The 18,306-nt window shown below is 37.3% G+C and overlaps 1 protein-coding gene across 4 annotated transcripts in view; it reads right to left on the bottom strand.

Annotated features, from left to right (window-relative positions):
• CNTN3 (contactin 3) overlaps positions 1–18,306 on the bottom strand; it is a 353,908-nt gene that overhangs the window by 156,392 nt on the left and 179,210 nt on the right. For all 4 annotated transcript variants that reach the window (XM_024245434.3, XM_054551883.2, XM_054551884.2 and 1 more), the window contains exon 5: positions 5,974–6,069. In XM_024245434.3, the coding sequence (XP_024101202.3) occupies positions 5,974–6,069 (96 nt within the window). The remainder of the gene's footprint in view (positions 1–5,973; positions 6,070–18,306) is intronic.

Raw genomic sequence — 18,306 nt, 5'->3', positions numbered from 1 at the left:
TGGCCTACTGACACCTCCACCTCCAGGGTTCAAGCGATTCTCTTGCCTCAGCCTCCCAAGTAGCTAGGACTATAGCTGCATGCGCCACCATGCCTGGCTAATTTTTTTTTTTTTTTTTTTTTTGTATTTTAGTAGCGGGGATTTCGCCATGTTGCCCAGGCTGGTCTTGAACTCCTGAGTTCAGGCAATCCACCCTCCTCGGCCTCCCAAAGTGCTAGGATTACAGGCGTGAGCCACCACACCTGGCCTGTTTTAAAGTTTAACTGTATTACCTGCAGAACAGTAGCAAAGTGTTGTTCAAGGAAAACTGTGTACCTAAGATGAAGCTGCATTATAGTTACAAATTAAATTGTTTGAGGAAATTGTTGTTTTGAGACATAATCACATCCAAAAACACTAGTCATGTGTCTCACTGCCTTGACAGAGTCTCTAGCAACTGGACAAGTCTTCCTAGAGATGAAAATGCCTATTTAGTGCGTTTTCTTCAGGTTCTCCCAGCTAAGCTACCTGAGCTGATTTCTGTTTTTCAGTCTATCCATCTTGGGTAAAGAAAAAAAAAATAAAGATGTTGATACAGAAGTTGTAAATCCCATGCCATCTGGGCATGTTGCTAACAGTTCTCACCTTTGTCACACCAGGGTTTACAAGGCAATTTTTAGCATAATGTCACTTCAGCCTCCATTACCTGCTGTTTGGCATCTCACATTCTCTTTTTTCCATCCCAAGGGCCATGTTGTTATAATATGTGAATGGCAGTGTACAAGACTTCCATTTCAAGAATATGTGCATAGCAGAGATATGGAAAGCTGAATCAAGACACCAAAGTCATTTGCTGATTAAACACTGGGACAGACTCAAGCCTGTTTTCTACTCAGAATAAATTTCTATCAGCCATTGTTGAACATAACTCATCTCTTTATTAACATGCATGTATGTAATAACTTGATTAACCTATGAATTCCTGAGTAATTAGTATTTATCATAAGGTGCCCATGAACTAGTCTTATGACCTTACTGAAAACAGGGTAATTTTTCTCGTGTATTTCAATGTCTAATGATTGTGTGGTGATATCAGCAACTGAATGGTAATTAACACGAACTCCCAGCTTTTCACATCACTGATAACTAGATTAATAATTATGCTACAGGTGATACATTTCCAGTCCTCTATTTCTGGCTTTTGATTTCCTAGTTTTCTGACAAATTTTGGGAGGTTAATTCCTCTTGCTTCATAGAGGTGCTGGATTGCTCTGCAGAGAAAGCAATGACTGGCAGGTGGCAGAAAATGACACAGAATGATGGGGAGATAAGAACCCTCTCAGATGACAGCAGTCTGTTGCTGCGAGGTTACAGGGATTCCTAGGAAAATTCCTCATTGTCTCCCACCATAAAACAATTTTTTATTATTATAGTATCAAATAGATGGCAAATGCTCTTATGTAAAGCTGCCCCAAGTTGCTGACACTATCTTGTAAATTACATCAGTGAATTAAGGAAATATGATTAACATATGCAGTTTCCACACTTTGGGATCCTTATTTTGGCCTTTTCCACACTATCTTCCTAATCTAGTTATGGGGAACATTTCTGGGTTTTATCCCAAATAAACAAAAGAAAGTTATAAACTTACTGCACTAAAAGGAGATTTTAACACAATTTTACTATGAGTCAAAACATTTAGTTAACTCTGGGGATATTTCTGCTAATGTGATTTTAAGCATTGCTGATGTGTTAAACTATGGGCTGGAAAATTAAAACAAAACCATGAACTGCGCTGTCTCCAATTTTGAAATGTCAGAAGCTTTTGGCTTAGGACAGTGTCACTTCTGCTGAGGACTCTGTGCCTTCTCATTTGGAGAATGGCAACAGGGTGCTGGTTTAGAGCATGCTATACTAGAAAGAGCCCTGGTTATGAGTCAGAGCAACCAGGTTCTAGTTTTACTTCTTCACAGCTCTGTGATTTTAGGTTGGCTGCCTCCTCTCTGAGGTACACTTTGCAAACTCCCAAAGTGTAGCCCTAAATAAAAGGGGGAGGGTTTTGTGCTGAAGCTTAGTTTCTGGCCTCGTGCCTCATGTGCCATTTCTAAGCAGGAAGTCTGGGCTCAAGGCACTAGGCCTTGGCTGGTTAAGAGCCCACGCTCTTAGCATCTGCAGGCTCAGCTTCCAGACTCTACTGCACATTGTCACGCATCTTCCTCCCCATACTTTTACCCAAAAAGAATCTCACTAGCAGGTAATTTCCACAAAGGACTAGAACACTGCTTGGCATCTAAGCAACACTCAATAGACAGAGGCTAATACTATTATGATTATTTTTATTTTATTTATTTTATTTTTTTTGAGACAGGGTCTCACTCTGTTGCCCAGGCTGGACTGCAGTGGTATGATCAGCTCACTGCAACCTCTACCTCCCAAGCCCAAGCAATCCTCCCACCTCAGCCTCCCAAGTAGCTGGGACTACAGGTGTGCACCACCATGCTCAGCTAATTTTTTGTATTTTGGGTAGAGCTGGGGTTTTACCATGTTGCCCAGGCTGGTCTTGAACCCCTGAGCTCAAGCAATCTGCCTGCCTCGGCCTCCCAAAGTGCTGGGATTACAGGCATGAGCCATTGTGCCCAGCTGGTTATTATTATTAATTATTAATAATTATTATTATTATTACTGCCTTTCTTTGCTTACTCTGTTAGGCTGATACAAGAGGAAATACAACAGATAAATAAAATATAATTGTGTCTTCAGTAATCAGAAAAATAACAAATTTAAACATTTCTAACCACAGAGAGGGAACCAAGAAGAAATGAAGAAATGTGAAGTGAATATAGGTAATACAAAGTGTGGGAGACAGAGAAGGGCAAGCACATGTCCTGCAGGGACTGTGCGACTCTGTGGGAAGAAAACCAAATGGACCACAATGCAGGCCATGAGCTCTCTGATTAATCCTTCATCACTCGTACTGATATACCCCGGAGTTACAGCTTCAGCTGCTCTCTGACCTGGCTCACACCCTCTACTGAATTAAAGGCCATAAGTCAAAAAGGTGATGAAGCAGGGCTGATACCAGCTGCTGTGGACAGAGTTTACTCTGATCTGTCAATGCCCACACCTGTCTGGTTGGCACCCAGGGCATTTTGGCTGTTAAATGCTTATATCTTCACAAAGTTTCCAGTGAACTCTCAAAAAGCATGTATAACTGGTCAAATTTTAAAAAATGTATTGCTTACATGAATGTGTTCATTTCTTCAACCAATATTTACTGTTTGTTACAAACCAGCCTTGTACTAGGCTCTTGGGCGCAGACGAACACCAACATAGGCCTGCCCTCAAGAAGCTCATAAGCCAATGTGTTAAGACAGTTGATGTGAATTGTGACTACCTCAGCATTACAGACACTTGGATCAACGAGCATCACATTTTTTAGCATCTAAATCTGCACAATCTGGAACTGAGGGAAGTATGCTTTTGGTCAATGTTATTTGCTCTCCTATGCATGCTCTGGGTTCTTATGGGTTCAGGTCTGACACCTGGGAAGATTTCTTCCCATCTTCACCTACAATCCTATTTGACTTCCACTGTCATCCCAACCTAGTGTTTTAAAAATGAAAGGACTACCTGAAGTCACCAAAGGCAGAGAAAAATCAGGATATCATTATTTAGGATAGGTGTGATGGGCTAACAGTTCTCCAATTTTATAACATTTGAATAGATTCATCTTTTGGGACATGTTTCATCCAACAGCTTACTAAGACATGTTCACTCTGTGCATACTTAGGTAACCAAAAAGTTCCTCCTTTCCGATCAGTGAATGTATCTAATCATAATAACACTTAAACAAAATCACTCAGCCAGAATTTTAAATTGGGTCAACACCTATAAAACTGATCACAACCAAGACTATCCAGCTATTATGTTATGTTTATTTGAGACAATATAAATTTAAATTATTTTGATACTTCCTTCCTAGATGTAGTTTTAGCAATTATTTATTTCTATCTAATATATCTCCCTCTTCTTTCTCATAATAAAACACTTCTTTTGGAAACTGCTTCTTTCTCATTCCCGTGCTTGTCAGTTGGTGGACTGACTCAAGCCCTCAGCTTCAGGGCTCCCATAAATAAGGCTGATTCTAAAAGAATCAGGAGCCATAGAGAAACAGGGTGTCTGCTTCATTAGGATATTTAGCATTAAGGATCACAGAGCTTAGAGCTGTCAGAGGTCACTTTGCCTCCACAAGGAAGATACATGAGAATGGAGGCAATATGGAGAGAAGTGGAGTCAAGAAATACAGAGAAAAAATGGATTGTTTATGGAATTGGTTCAATCCCTGACTCCAACAGATTGGGTTTTCAGGGAGCAGACCCCTAAATAGAGTTTGGCATAAAAGCTTTTAATCAATGATCAAAACCCATGAAAGGAAAAAAGTAGGATTCAACTGGGAAGAGAAAGAAACTGAATTGTGATGTGGTCCAACAAAGACATGGTCATCCTGACAGGAAGTTATGGATTAAATCAGAATTGCCCAGTGTTGGTCAGAAATGGTTGCCCTTTCATATCCCAGCCTTGCTCAGTCACTAGATGTGGGCTTCCTCAGGAGGGGTGTGACTGTGGGCAAGTGTCTCTCTGCAGCTGGGGCAGACCAGGAAGGAGTGAGAGCTGGAGGCCATCCACTAATCCCACAACCCATGGCGAGGCAGCACGTCCTTCTGGGTGGTGTATCTCTTTGTAAAACCTCACAGTGCTACCAGAAGCAATTTGATCATCCCAGTTATGTGAGCCAGCGAACTCCCAATTTTTTGTCAATACAGTTTGGCTTCTGTTCCCTTCAAACTTAAAGTTCTTCTGAAACATCAAGATTCCAGCAATTACGCACACCCTTGAAATAAACTGGAGAACACAGCTTAAACCCACGGCAGACCACATGATGGCAATCCTATTTGTTAATCAAGCTCCAAGTCTGCAGTCTCCAGATGGTTCACGAATTTCAAGTGGCCAGATCCTGAAGACGGGAGATACCTGTTTTATTGGGCTGAGGGTTTGTGATCAAAATTGACAACTCATTGGGTGGAAAGGACTGTAATTTGTATGTCACAGAACAAATAAAGTCCAGCATGTTTTCCTTTGAATAAGTTTTACTATAATGAGAAGTAGACTTCTCAGTTTCACTTCTGGTCAGAAAGATCCACTCTAACTTGTTTATCTCCCAGTAATTCTCATCCTCTCAATAACACAATGCGTGTTTCTCTGAGAACAGTGATTTATTCATTAATAATGCCCTCTTTGTTCCTGCAAGTGACCAAGTTTGCAATAGAGAGCACGATAGGAAAATCAAACCAGCACTCCAGGCTCATACTAGGGAGATAATAAAATTATTTTCATATGTGCAGAAGTTCATTTTTACTCTGGGTCACTATCTTGGCAAGGTTCTGAATTTCTAGTAATATTTCAATTTATACCAATATAGCATAAAATTTGCAATTTCAATGCCCCAATGTAAATGATGTGAATATACACACATATCATTTCTATGTGTATATATATATATATAATACATATATAAAGAGGCTTATTGGCACATACTAATAAGCTTGTGTGTGTGTATGTGTGTGTGTGAGAGAGAGAGAGAGAGAGAAAGAGAGACAGACAAACAGCAAAGATCCAATTTGACATGGCATAAAACTAAAAACCAAATGATAATGGTGTAATGACAAAGCATTGTTTAGCACCATTAGGTAACCGAAGCAAATGTGATCTCTCTTGTCTTTATAACCCAAAAAGTCAATGAGTCAATTGTTTAGAAACTTCTCTGGATGGACTATTTTTTGTAGAGTTCCTCATATTCCAACTCAGCAGACAAAATCTAATGCTCAGGTTATCAAGTTTCTCAGAGTAATTTACAGATGCAATAACAGTACATGCGCTGCAGGCCTTGCCCTGAACCTTAATAAATATGAAAAGCAGAAACAGAGCATGACTTACCTCCAGAGTGTGGTGGGGGGCCACAGAGCAGCACAACTCCCTGGCCTTCACGCACAGACACTGTACTCCTCATTTTGGTTTTAAAATTTTCAAGATCTGATTTGAAAACAAAACAAAACTGAATTTCAGAAAGGCCAATTAAATCACAAATTTTACACCAAGACCTTCCTTTCTCTTAGAAAACAATTTTAGTTTTTGCTTTTTTCTTTAAAAATTTTTATTTTTATTTACTTAGAATTTCACCCTTTATTTTAGATTCAGGAGGTACACATACAGGTTTGTTATGTGGTTATACTGTGTAATGCTGAGGTTTGGGGTATGGTTGATCTCATCACCCAGGTAGTGAGTACAGAACCCAATAGGTAGTTTTCTTTTATTATTATTATTATTATTATTATTATTATACTTTAAGTTTTAGGGTACCCCTCTCCCTTCCTCCTCGCTGTAGTCGTCCCCAGGGTCCATTTTTGTCATCTTTATGGTCATAAGTACCTAATATTTATCTTCTGCTTATAAGTGAGAACATACAGTATTTGGTTTTCTGTTCCTGCATGGAAAACAATTTTAAAATCTCTTTCCAAGAACCTAAAGAGAAAACCATTTGCTTTGAGGTAGAAAAGCTGGATTCTGATTTCTTTATTAAAGCTTCTAGAAATTCAGCAATACAATATAAATATATACCCACTGATCCCATGTTGCTGAAATAGTGTCTAAAATGGCATGAACTATCCAAAGACAAATCACATATCAGAATGAACTAACCAGACAATATAATTCAAAAAAGGAAATGAAATATCCTAAATCAAAAATAAACATAAATATGACTTTCACATTCACCAGTGATTCACCATATCATGAATACTTTTAGCTTCAACTTGTAATAATGACCAACTATTCATGAATTTCCCTCCTAAAATATTTTATCATAGCCTAAATAGATTTTATTCTACATATAATTATTTTTATTTACAAAAATATTTGAAAATATTCAGTTTCTGAGTATAAGTCCTATTTTTCCCATATCCTGAAGGGCTTTGTGGAAGATATATTGTCACTGAAAATTAACAAGTATGTAGAATTCAAAGGATAACAGTAATTTAAATCAGCATATTCCCTTTTATTTATAGCGGCTAAAAATAATAATTTTTATAAGCATCCAAAGAATTATTCAAGTGTTTAAAAAAGCTAAAAAAAAGCAATCAAATGCAAATACTATTTTGATTACCAGCAGTTATTTTTAGAGAACATTTAATTTCTTCCAATGACAATCCAGTACAGCAAATACTGATTCATTCTTTCCAACTTAAATTACAGGAGAGAGAAAATTCTGTTGACTTCGTTTTTAAAAATGCTTTAGTCTATAGGGAAAGAGGAAGAAAGATTTGTTTCTCTAAACTCTGACTTATAAAAAATGCTTGTGAATTACACAGTTAATATACTCTATGGTATCACTTTCTGTATCAGAACAATTGTACTGTCAATTTCTGAAAGAATATACTCACTTCATAGCTCTTAAGGGCTGATATAAATTGCCTAAGTGGTGTCTATACAGAGTGAAGCAGTATATGTATTTTAGAATACAACTTGGAGATTTTCAACTTTTCTTTGAAAAATATAAAAAGCAAAGTAATTATCTTCAAATTGATAAAACCAGAACCTGTAGACACTTAGGGATACTCTAAGGACCATATAGCAGTATATCAGAGAGAAATAAGAAGGCCTATGTGCCTCATGTTATTGTTACTGAAAAATAGTATTAAATTGCTAGGTTATAAATATGGAGTAAAGTGATTCAGCAAAACTCTCTTGTGTGTGCCCAGAAAAGAAGAAAAAACAGTTGATGGACTTATTTTAACCACAGGCTATCCCACAGAAATGATACAATAACATAGCGTTGTATCACTGTAAATCTAACTAAAATGCAACATTCTCAAAACATTAAGGCTCTTGGAATGTAACTAACTGAGTTAGAACTGCAAAACTGGACCATCCAAATGTTTCCCAATGGCTAAATGGGGCAGTATATCATATCAGAATGTAGCTTATACATGGAATTTCCAAAGATTATTTCTTGATAATCAAGTATGTATCATCATTGCTGCCTTTCTGTCCGATTCCTTGTTATCTTCTGCCATATAATTTCACAGTGTGGATGTTTTCTATCACTGATTTTAGCTAGAATATGCAAAAATGTATAGAATAGTTCTACAGAAACCAGTAATGTCTCCTCCAAAGGTAAAATCTCTTGCCTAAGCACAAATATAGCTGGCACAGATCTGCCCATTGGTCTAGAGACAAGCATGGCTACTCTTTCTGCAGTGTACGAGTGCAAGGAATATTGTTCTGGATATCTGATATGGCCGGTTCATGGACGTAGCATCAGGAAACAAAGAAAAATAACTTAATTGTAATGGCACATTTTAAGTGGCACTTTGCTGAAAAAGTGGTAAGTACACAGAGGACTGCATAGTTAATTTACAGTTGTAACCAAGGCTTTAACAAGCAGAACCTAGCCTAGTAGACAGACAGTAGTAGTAGCAGTCAAAGGGCCAGGGTGGGCATTTTTCTGAGGCAGATGGAGCAACATAGATGCATAAGAACATTCATGTTACAGTCAAGGTACAGCAAGACTTTTCTCCTTTTTTGCAACACTAGGAACTATGAGAAAAGAGTAGTGTCAATGTCTAAAAAGCTTCAGATCATTCAAATATCTAGTGGAAGATTATATGCGTCACCTAAATGTAAGTCAAGCTATATATAGTCCAATTTTGTACTTTAAAAACAAACTAAGATGATAAAGAACATCTACAAGCAACTACAGCTATCATCATATTTAATGGTGAAAGACCGAGTGCTTTCCCCCCCAGCATCAGAAATACAAGGGAGTTAAGCAGGTCACAGGATACAATTTCTACAGGCTAATAATAAGCATGCAAAAATTGAAATTAAAAACTCAAAACTACTCACAATTGTTCCAAATAAAATAAAATACTCAGGTAAATTACACATAACAAAACATGCAAAAGATCTGTATAATGAAAATTACAAAATGCTAATGAAAAAGAAAAAAAATGCAGAGGCCTAAATAAATGGAGACACATACTATATACATGGATTGTTAGATTCAACATAATTGCTGTTCTTCCCAAATTAATACACTGACATACGCTGTAGAACAATGTTTTGGTAAATGCTGGGCCACATATATGGCCAGACCATATTTACAACAGTGACATCATAGGCATCATGGCATAGTAGTGAAATATATTACTCCTGTGTTTGTGGTGATGGTGTAAAAAACCTACTATGCTGCCAGTCATATAAAAGTTTTGCATATAAAATTATGTATAGCATATAATGCTTGAGAATGATACTAAACAACTGTTAGGGGTTTATGTATTTACTATGCTATAATTTTATTGTTATTTTAGAATATATTACTTCTACAAATTGAAAAAAAAAAAAGGTTAACCATAAAACAGCCTGAGGTAGGTCCTTCAGGAGTTTTTCAGAAGGAGGCATTGTCATTATAAGAGGTGACAGCTCCCTGAATGTTATTGCCCCTGAAGATCTTCCAGTGGCATAAGATGTGGAGGTGGAAGACAGTGATACTGATGATCCTGACCCTGTGTAGGCCTAGGTTAACATGTGTGTTTTTAAATGCCTTTGGCAAAAACACTTAAAAAGAAAACAAAATAAAAAAGCTTATAGAATAAGTGTATAAGAAAATAGTTTAGTAAAGCTTTACAATGTGTGTTTTAAGCTAAGTGTTATTATGGGTCAAAATTTATAAAACATTTAAAAGTTTATAAATACAAATGTTACAGTAAGCCAAGATTAATTTATTACAGCAACATATTTTTATAAATTCAGTGTAGCCTAAGCGTACACTGTTTACGAAGGCTACAGTAATGTACAGTAATGTCCTAGGCCTTCACATTCACTCACCACTCACTCACCAATTCACCCACAACAGCCTCCAGTCCCTCAAGCTCCATTCATGGTAAGTGTTCAGTATAGATATACCGTTTCCTGTCTTTTATATTGTACTGTACCTTTTCTATGCTTAGATATGTTCAAAAACACAAATACTCACCATTGTGTCACAACTGCCTACAGTATTAAGTAAAGTGATCTGCTGTACAGGTTTATAGCCTAGCAGCAATAGGCTATACTATACAGCCTAGGTGTGTAGTAGGTTATACCATCTGGGTATAATAAGTACATACTATGATGTTTGATGAAATCACCTAATGATGCATTTCTCAGAACATATCCCTGTCATTAAGTGACACATGAGTGTATAAGTTTAATATAATTCTGATCAAAATATCAGCATGGTTTGGGGTTTGTTCTTTTTTTTTTGTAGATAAAGACAAGCTTATTCTAAAATTTACATTTAAAGTCACAGGACTTAGAATGCATAAAACAATCTAGACTAAAAACAAAGCAGGAAGAATCACTCTACCTAACATTGAGGCTTCTAACATTGAGGCTTATAATATAGCTACAATGATCAAGACCGTGTGGTAGTGGTACAGGGGGAGACACATAGATCCATACAGCAAAATAGAGAACACAGAAATAGACTCACAAAAACGAGCTCAGCTGATTTTTGAAAAAATGCAATTCAATGGAAGGAGAGAAAAAAAAAATCAATCTAAACTTTACTCAGTTTAAAAATCAACTCAAACTAGACCACAAACTTAAATGTAAAACATAAAGCTATAGAACTTTTATTTAAAAAATATTGGAAACCATCTTTGGGATGTAAGGCTAGGCAGAGAGCTTTTAGACTTGACACCAATTGAATGGTCTTTAAAAGGAAGGACCGATAAACCAGACTGCGTCAACATTTAAAACTTCTGCTCCATGAAAGCTCAAGCGAAGAGGATGTAAGCTACAGACTGGGAGGATATACTTGAAAACCACTTATCCACTAAAGAAAGAGTATCTAGAATAAGTAAGACTGCCCAAAATTCAATAGTATAAAACATACGATTCCATTAGAAAATGGGAAGAAGACACAAACAGTTCGCTGAAGAGGAAAAACAGACGGAAAATAAGGACCTGAAAAGATGCTCAACATCATTAGACATCGGGGAAATGCAAATTAAAACTACAATGAGCTATCACTCCACACCTACCAAAATACCTAAAAACAAAAAACAAAATAGTGACAGCACTAAATCTTGGAAAGGATGTAAGGAGGCTGGATGATTCAGACATTGTCTTCTTAAGTGTAAAATGTCAAAGCCAATATGGAAAACATGTTTTTTAGTTTCCTGTAAAACGAACCACACATAACTACCATATGACCAGCAATTGCACTCTTGGGCATTTATCCTAGAGAAATGAAAACAGTTGTTCACACAAAATCTGTACATAAAAGTTCACAGAGTTTTATGTGTAACAGCCCTAAACTGGAAACAACCCAAGTTCCTTCAATGTGTGAATGGCTAAATGCACAGTGCTACATCCATACCATGGAATGCTACCCTACAACTCAAAGCAATGAAATCTTTATACACCCAACCCCTTTGGTGAATCTTCAGGAAATTATGCTGACAGAAATATGCCAATTCCAAAAGGTTACTTACTATATGATTCCATTTATGTAAAACTTTAAAAAATTCAAATTTAGAAATAGGGTTTAGTGCTGAGCATGGTGTTTTACAACTGTAATCCCAGCAACTCCAGAGGCTGAAGTAGGAGGGTTGCTTGAGACCAGGAGTTAGAGATCAGCCTGGGCAATAGTGAGACCGCATCTCCTAAAAAAATTAAAATAAAAACAAAATGGGAGTAAATTAGTGGTTGCCAAAGTTTAGGGAAGGTGGAGGGAAGTATGGGAGTGTTGTTATCAAAGGGTACTATGAGGCATCCTCGTGGGACCTGAACTGTCCTCTTTCTTGACTGTGTTGGTCAGAACATCCATGTGATATAATTAGAACTAAATACACATACACAATGAGGATGTATAAACCAGGGAAATATGAATTAAAAAATAATAAGCAAGCAAGCCAAGATAAAGTCCAGTTCCCCGTATTTCCTTATTTCCTTTTATTTTCTTTTCTCTTCCCCCACATTACCTGTGGCTTGCTGACCCTGCTTCTGGCCATCAGCTGTGTGTGCTACTCTACCAGAGCCCAAAGCTCCAGCCACAACATGGAGCCAGTATCTCCGAAGTCAACATCAAAGAAAGATGTGCAGAGCACTTAGAGAAGAACACTCCTTCTTGTGACTAGCTTTTTGTAAAAATTCACATGGACCATTTCTGGTGTATAAAAGTCTTCACTTTGATACATGTCTGTTAATTTTCTATATTGGGCCAGGTTTTCTATTGCCTATCCAAGCTCTGCACTTCAGGTTGATCTTCCCACGCAGTAGCAAGGAAAACTCCAGGAAACCATCAATGCATATGGAGAAACGAAACTGGGGTCACTCTGATTTTTTTTCTGATATTCTGTGCTCAATCTTTTTCCCCTTCCCACATATTGTTGGTGTTGGTTTCTCACCTGAATTGACCTAGGTAGTGAACTATCAAGCAGAGTATGTGAAATACCACTTGGTATAACTGCAGGGGTATAGTGCACAAGTCTGTCTCTGTATGACTTAAAATCAATCAGAAGAATGACTACCATTTCCCAACAAGTAAATTTGAGTAAACTTGTGTCAAGCCAAGTTAAATGAGTTTCTTTATGCAGAATAAGTCAGGGACCTTAATATAAACTATGGACGGATAATATCTACTAAAGTGGAATGGATATTATAGAGTATCCTAAATGTATTTGACCAAATAATTCTATGTAGACCATTTTATGGGAAATGCTGAAAAGGCCATATGTGCAATTGGGCACATAAATATTAAAAAACATGTCAATAAGAGACTGCAAAGTAAAACAAGCCATTTTCCCTCTAAAAGAACTAAAATGGAACATAATAGTGGCAATATATCTGAAATGGTGGCCAGCTGACTAAATGGTCTCAACATTTAAAAACCGAAGAGCTCTGCTTCAAAATGCTTTATATCTACTTGTGATCACAGCATGAAGAGCGAATGAAATCATTGTCACTGAAAACTGGATGTGAGCTTTACTACTTGTATAACACAACGCTATTTGATGCTATTAGGTGAAGTGTTACCTCTTCAATTAAAATGAAAAATACTATCCAGTAGTGATAATTTGTACCAGAAACACAGACACAGGCAATGTAATAGTCTTCCATACATAATATCTTAAACGTCTTTAATGTTTAATGTTGAAATGCGTAGTGATTGGTAGTTATAAAATTAAATCATTACATGAACAGTGTAAATGACAAGATTGCCTTTGAAAGAATCAGGTCACTGCCAATAAAAGAAAGTTGTGCACTGCCATGCAAAGCTAAGAAGAAACCCAATGAACATACCCAGAAAAGCAATCAAAATCAAGACTGCAATTCAGTTATGGTTTTCACCCTTACTGTAAGTCAGGGGTGTCCAATCTTTTGGCTTCCCTAGGCCACATTGGAAGAAGAATTGTCTTGGGCCACACATAAAATACATTAACACTAACAATAGCCAATGAGCTAAAAAAAAAAATCACAAAAAATCTCATAATGTTTTACGAAAGTTTACAAATTTGTGTTGGGCTGCATTCAAAGCCACCAAGGGCCACAGGTTGGACAAGCTTGCTATAAAAAAGAATCCCATGCAACGATTCAGTTTCGCAATCAGTGGTAAAATTTCAATTAGTTGATAAATCTCATTAAAGCATGCCCACTACAAAAATGAAAAAATCCCAGTTCAGTGAATGACCACACCTTTCTTCCTGCATTATGGCACATGCAGAAGCACTTAGAAGATCTCCTAAAGCGGAATATTAGACATAAACAACTGACTCTTAGTTATCTTCAGTATCAGCATGTTCAAAACTCAATCATTATTTTCATTATTTCTTGCTCTATTCCCTAACACCCAAATTCAAGGTGTCTCCTCCTTTTTTGTTCCCTTTCTTGCTGGTCCAATTCTCAAAACATTTAATTATGTATAAAGCCCCTAAGGGAAAACTCTCCCATGGCAAAGTGTGTCTTAGGAAAACAAAACTTTATCCTTATGAAAAATAATAGCTTATTCAACAAACGTTCAGTAGTGTTTCAGTTTTGTTTCTCCCAAGCCAGAGCCTCCAAAAAGACTTGGGTGACATACTTTATGGGGGGTGATCTTAGAGGCAGTGGGGAAGGAAAGGGGAGAGATGAAAATTCAACATCTGGGTACATTATCGAAGTTGCTACTGTAGTCAATGAGAACTTGATTTCAAATGAACCTCTGACAACCATACAAAATGCCATCCAGAATCATCTGTTTGAAAGACGGGAGTCGGGGGTATATACAGGCTCCCAACCCCAATAGTGGAAGAATTTCCCTGGGGGCAACAACTCCCTCATCTCCATCTGAGCTTCTACTACGAACCTGCGAGAAACTGTCTACCCGCTCTGCAAATGCTTGGGAGGTGGGCATCAGAGGTGTGATACAGGGCATCAAAAAATGTCTACCACAAACAGATTTTTTCCTTAAGCCTGAGCCTTTTGAGAGATTTTAAAACAGGTGTGCATTGTTAAGTCTCCAAGCAGAGACTGAAGTATTTCGTATTTTTCTAAAACTATTTAGGAAATGTAGCAAAGCATCTAATAAGATCACAACATCCTCAGGATCTGTTGTTTTGTTCTGAAACACAACCTGGAAAATGTAGGCACAGGGTGGACCCTAAGCGCCTAAGTATACTCTACAAGACCTTTCTACATAGGTATTTCATAGTTCAGCTTCGTCTGCCTCCCATACATTGCTCCAACACTGTCAACTCCCAGCCACATACACTAATCAACAACAAACTTTTCATCTTCCCCAAGCACAAAAATGCTAGCCCATGCCATGCACATAAGGCTCCCACTCCTTGACTGACACAGAAGACTTTTATTTATCTTCCAAACCAGCTTTGGCCACATCCCTTTTTTGAAACCTTTGAAATTATTGCTGTTCTTTCTTATTTTCTATACTTTTATATACTTTTATATTTTCCCAACTTGTTCTTCTATTCTGGAGGCTCTGCCAGGATTAGAGCCTTGTCATTTTCATCTTTCTATCTCCAGACTGTCACATATTTCTTGGCATTGTGTAGGTCATCAAAGAATGTCTGAAATAAGCATCCATCATCTCATTTTCCTTAGGATCTCCATCATGGGTCTTCCTGCCAAAGTTAAATTATTGGTGTATGCATTGCAGAGTTCCTAACTTTCTACTAGTGAAATTTAGGAAGAGAACACAGGAATTGGAACATCAGGATATTCTGACCATAATCCAGGCCTGCAGATCTATAGGTGTGTCACTTGATTGCCCTGTGTCTTCACACATTCTATTTGTAAAGTAGGTACAATATCCGCCCTTTGAACTTCACAGGGCTTTTCAAGAGAGGAACCTTAGCATCCCAGATCTGTAAGCCTTTTGAAAAATGAAAACAATTATACAAGTACAAGGCTTCATTTTCCCTTTTGAGTCTCTGATTTCATAACGATTCCTGTTTCCATCTCTCTTTTGTCTTCCTTACAGTTTTTCAAACATGCACAGTTCACCCCATCTTAAAAATAAAACACATCTTCCAATGATCTCATGCCCAACTTTTCTGAACACTCTCTCTACCACCCACCCCCAGAGGTCCATGAACATCTGTTTCCTTTCAATTTTTAACTTGGGTTGAAGTCAAGTCTTTGTCCTGTGGAGTCAGACAAACCTAGGTGCAATCCCTTGGCTGATTCTCTCTAGCTATTTGAAGAGGGCATATTACTTCATTTGTTGATCCACAGGTTCCCCATCAGTAAATTAAGGATAAGACAGCAATTACCTCTGCTATTGTTGCAAGGAAGAAATAAGATAATTCGTGTAAATTACTTAAAACACTGCTTAATTTATAAATGTTAAATAAATGATAGGTACTATCATTTTTCTTCACATTCTTTCAGGAAACTCACCAAGTCTCAAGATCCTACCACTGTGTATATATCAATGATATGTCCATCAAATTTTGATTCAAAACATTCATTTTCTGCATGCCTTCCAGATATTTTTTGGATGTACAATTGCCATTTCATATTTGACACTGCATTTTCCCATGTCCTTGGTGTTTCCTTTAATACAGTTCCTCTTCCAACTTCCCTCTTGTTACTCTCTCAAAGACTCCCACATCCAATTTGGCTCTTTCTTTTCCTACATTTGCTCAACACATTAAATTTGATCAAGTTAATTGTTCTGCAAAACCCAGTCTTTCTCTTCCCATTTATCTCTGATTTTGCACTACCATAATATTAATTTTACTGTAACTATTTAAATTAAATTAAATTAGTTTTTGAGACAGGGTCTTGCTCTGTCGTCTAGGCTGGAGTGCAGTGGCACCATCTCAACTCACTGTAACCTCTCCCTTCCAGGCTCCAGAGATTCTTACGCCTCAGCCTCCCGAGTAGCTGGGTCCAAAGGTGTGTGCCAACATTCCCAGCTAGTTTTTTGTATTATTTTGTAGAGATGGAGTTTTACCATGTTGCCCAGGCCAGTCACAAACTCTTGGGCTCAAGCAATCCACACCTGTCTCAGCCTCTTGAAATGCCAGGGTTACAGGCATGAGCCACCACACTGAGCCTGGAACTATTTTATAATGCAGATTCAGCTGTCACGTATGAAGCATATGGGCCCATATGCTTGTTTGGCTTTTACACCTTAGATTCCCAGTGTCATAAGAGTATGCTTCATCAACACTGAGTAAATGGAGATATGAAGGAATTAATGGATGGATGGATTTGCTAGACACTGTGATAGAGATTTTCTTGAATTTAACTCATTTATTTTTCACAAAAGTTCTATTTTAAAAGTATTAACTTTGCATTTTCTAGAAAACTGTGGCTGAAAGCTATTTTGGAATGTGACTAACATGATGCAATAACTGATAAAGCTGAGAGTACATCCAGTCCCATTGATTTCAAGTCCAGTTCTTTTCATCTTTGTATTATGCAGTAGGTCCATCCAACCCTCAGGCTGGTCTCCCCACCTGCAGCCTCTCTCCTCCCATCCAATCCATCCATCCTCTACACACAGAGTTCAGTTTTCTTTATAAAACACACTCTCAGTTTCTAACACCTGCTAAAACACCTATATACATATTTCCCACTGCCAAGATGATAAAGTCCACATTCTCTGTCCTAACATTCATTCAATTATTCAACAGATGTGTATGCATATGCATGTGTACATAAAGTTTATGCCCAGGTTCGGGGTATTCGGACAAGAAAGTATAGTCTGTCACTTAGAGTATTTCTGATTCTAACTCTTTGCTTATGCGCTATCCTTCCCCTTTCAACTTACATTTACTAACAATCCTCAAGGTCTAATTAAAAATACTCCTCCTATGTGAAAGATACCTTCTCTGAACATTTTGGATGTTTACGGAAACTGCATTTTAGGTTTGTCTGGCCTAGTAAGGCTAAGGCTGAGGGCATGATCCTTCTCCAGTTCCCCTTGTTGCCTTCCACAGACCTCACACCACACCTACCCAGTACAGATGGCCTCAACCTAAGCAGTATGATCCACTCCCTCCATGGTACTGTCAGTTGCCCAGGGCAAACAGAATGCTTGTGCCTGGTAGCTGCTCTCTAGCAAGCCCTTCTGCTTTCATCATTTCAATTAGATGTATTTTCTAACAAAACTAATTATGCTAGTAACAATTTCACTGAAATTATTAGAAAAATACCAAAAAAGTGATGAAATATGAATATGAAAAAAGGGATCTGTTGTTTATATAAAAACAAATATAAAGGCTTTTGAAAAGCTCAATAAAGGAGCTTCACCCTTCCTCTCCCCAAAACCAGGGCCAAATTAGATAAAAGAGATTGGGCAAGACAACCATAAAAGCTGAAAATACAAAACAAAAATCTTCATTCTGTTTATTCTATTTCTGTACCCAGATTGTTTCAGAAATATTTTTTAAATAACTCAATTGCAAAGTAAAACAGCAATTGGAAATCACAGAAAATTCATAACAAGTGTGGCTTATATAAATAATAAAGTGAACTCCTACTGTCCAAAACTTTCTCAAAGAAGAATGCTTGGCACATTACAAAACAAAAAACATACACAGTTGCAGACTGAAAGCAAAATAACTTGTTTATGGTATTTATATACCTTTTAAAAATGATTACCTGTTTTAAAACAATTTTTCATATAACAGAGTACTGCCTCTGACTATATCAAATAAGAAAGCCCCTTCTGTACTTAGTAAAAAGTGAAAAACAAAAAGCTCATTTGCTAAATCA

Source organism: Pongo abelii, chromosome 2 (genome assembly GCF_028885655.2).
Source record: "Pongo abelii isolate AG06213 chromosome 2, NHGRI_mPonAbe1-v2.0_pri, whole genome shotgun sequence".
NCBI classification, from domain to species: Eukaryota; Metazoa; Chordata; class Mammalia; order Primates; family Hominidae; genus Pongo; species Pongo abelii.
This window is presented reverse-complemented; position numbering and strand designations above follow the sequence as displayed.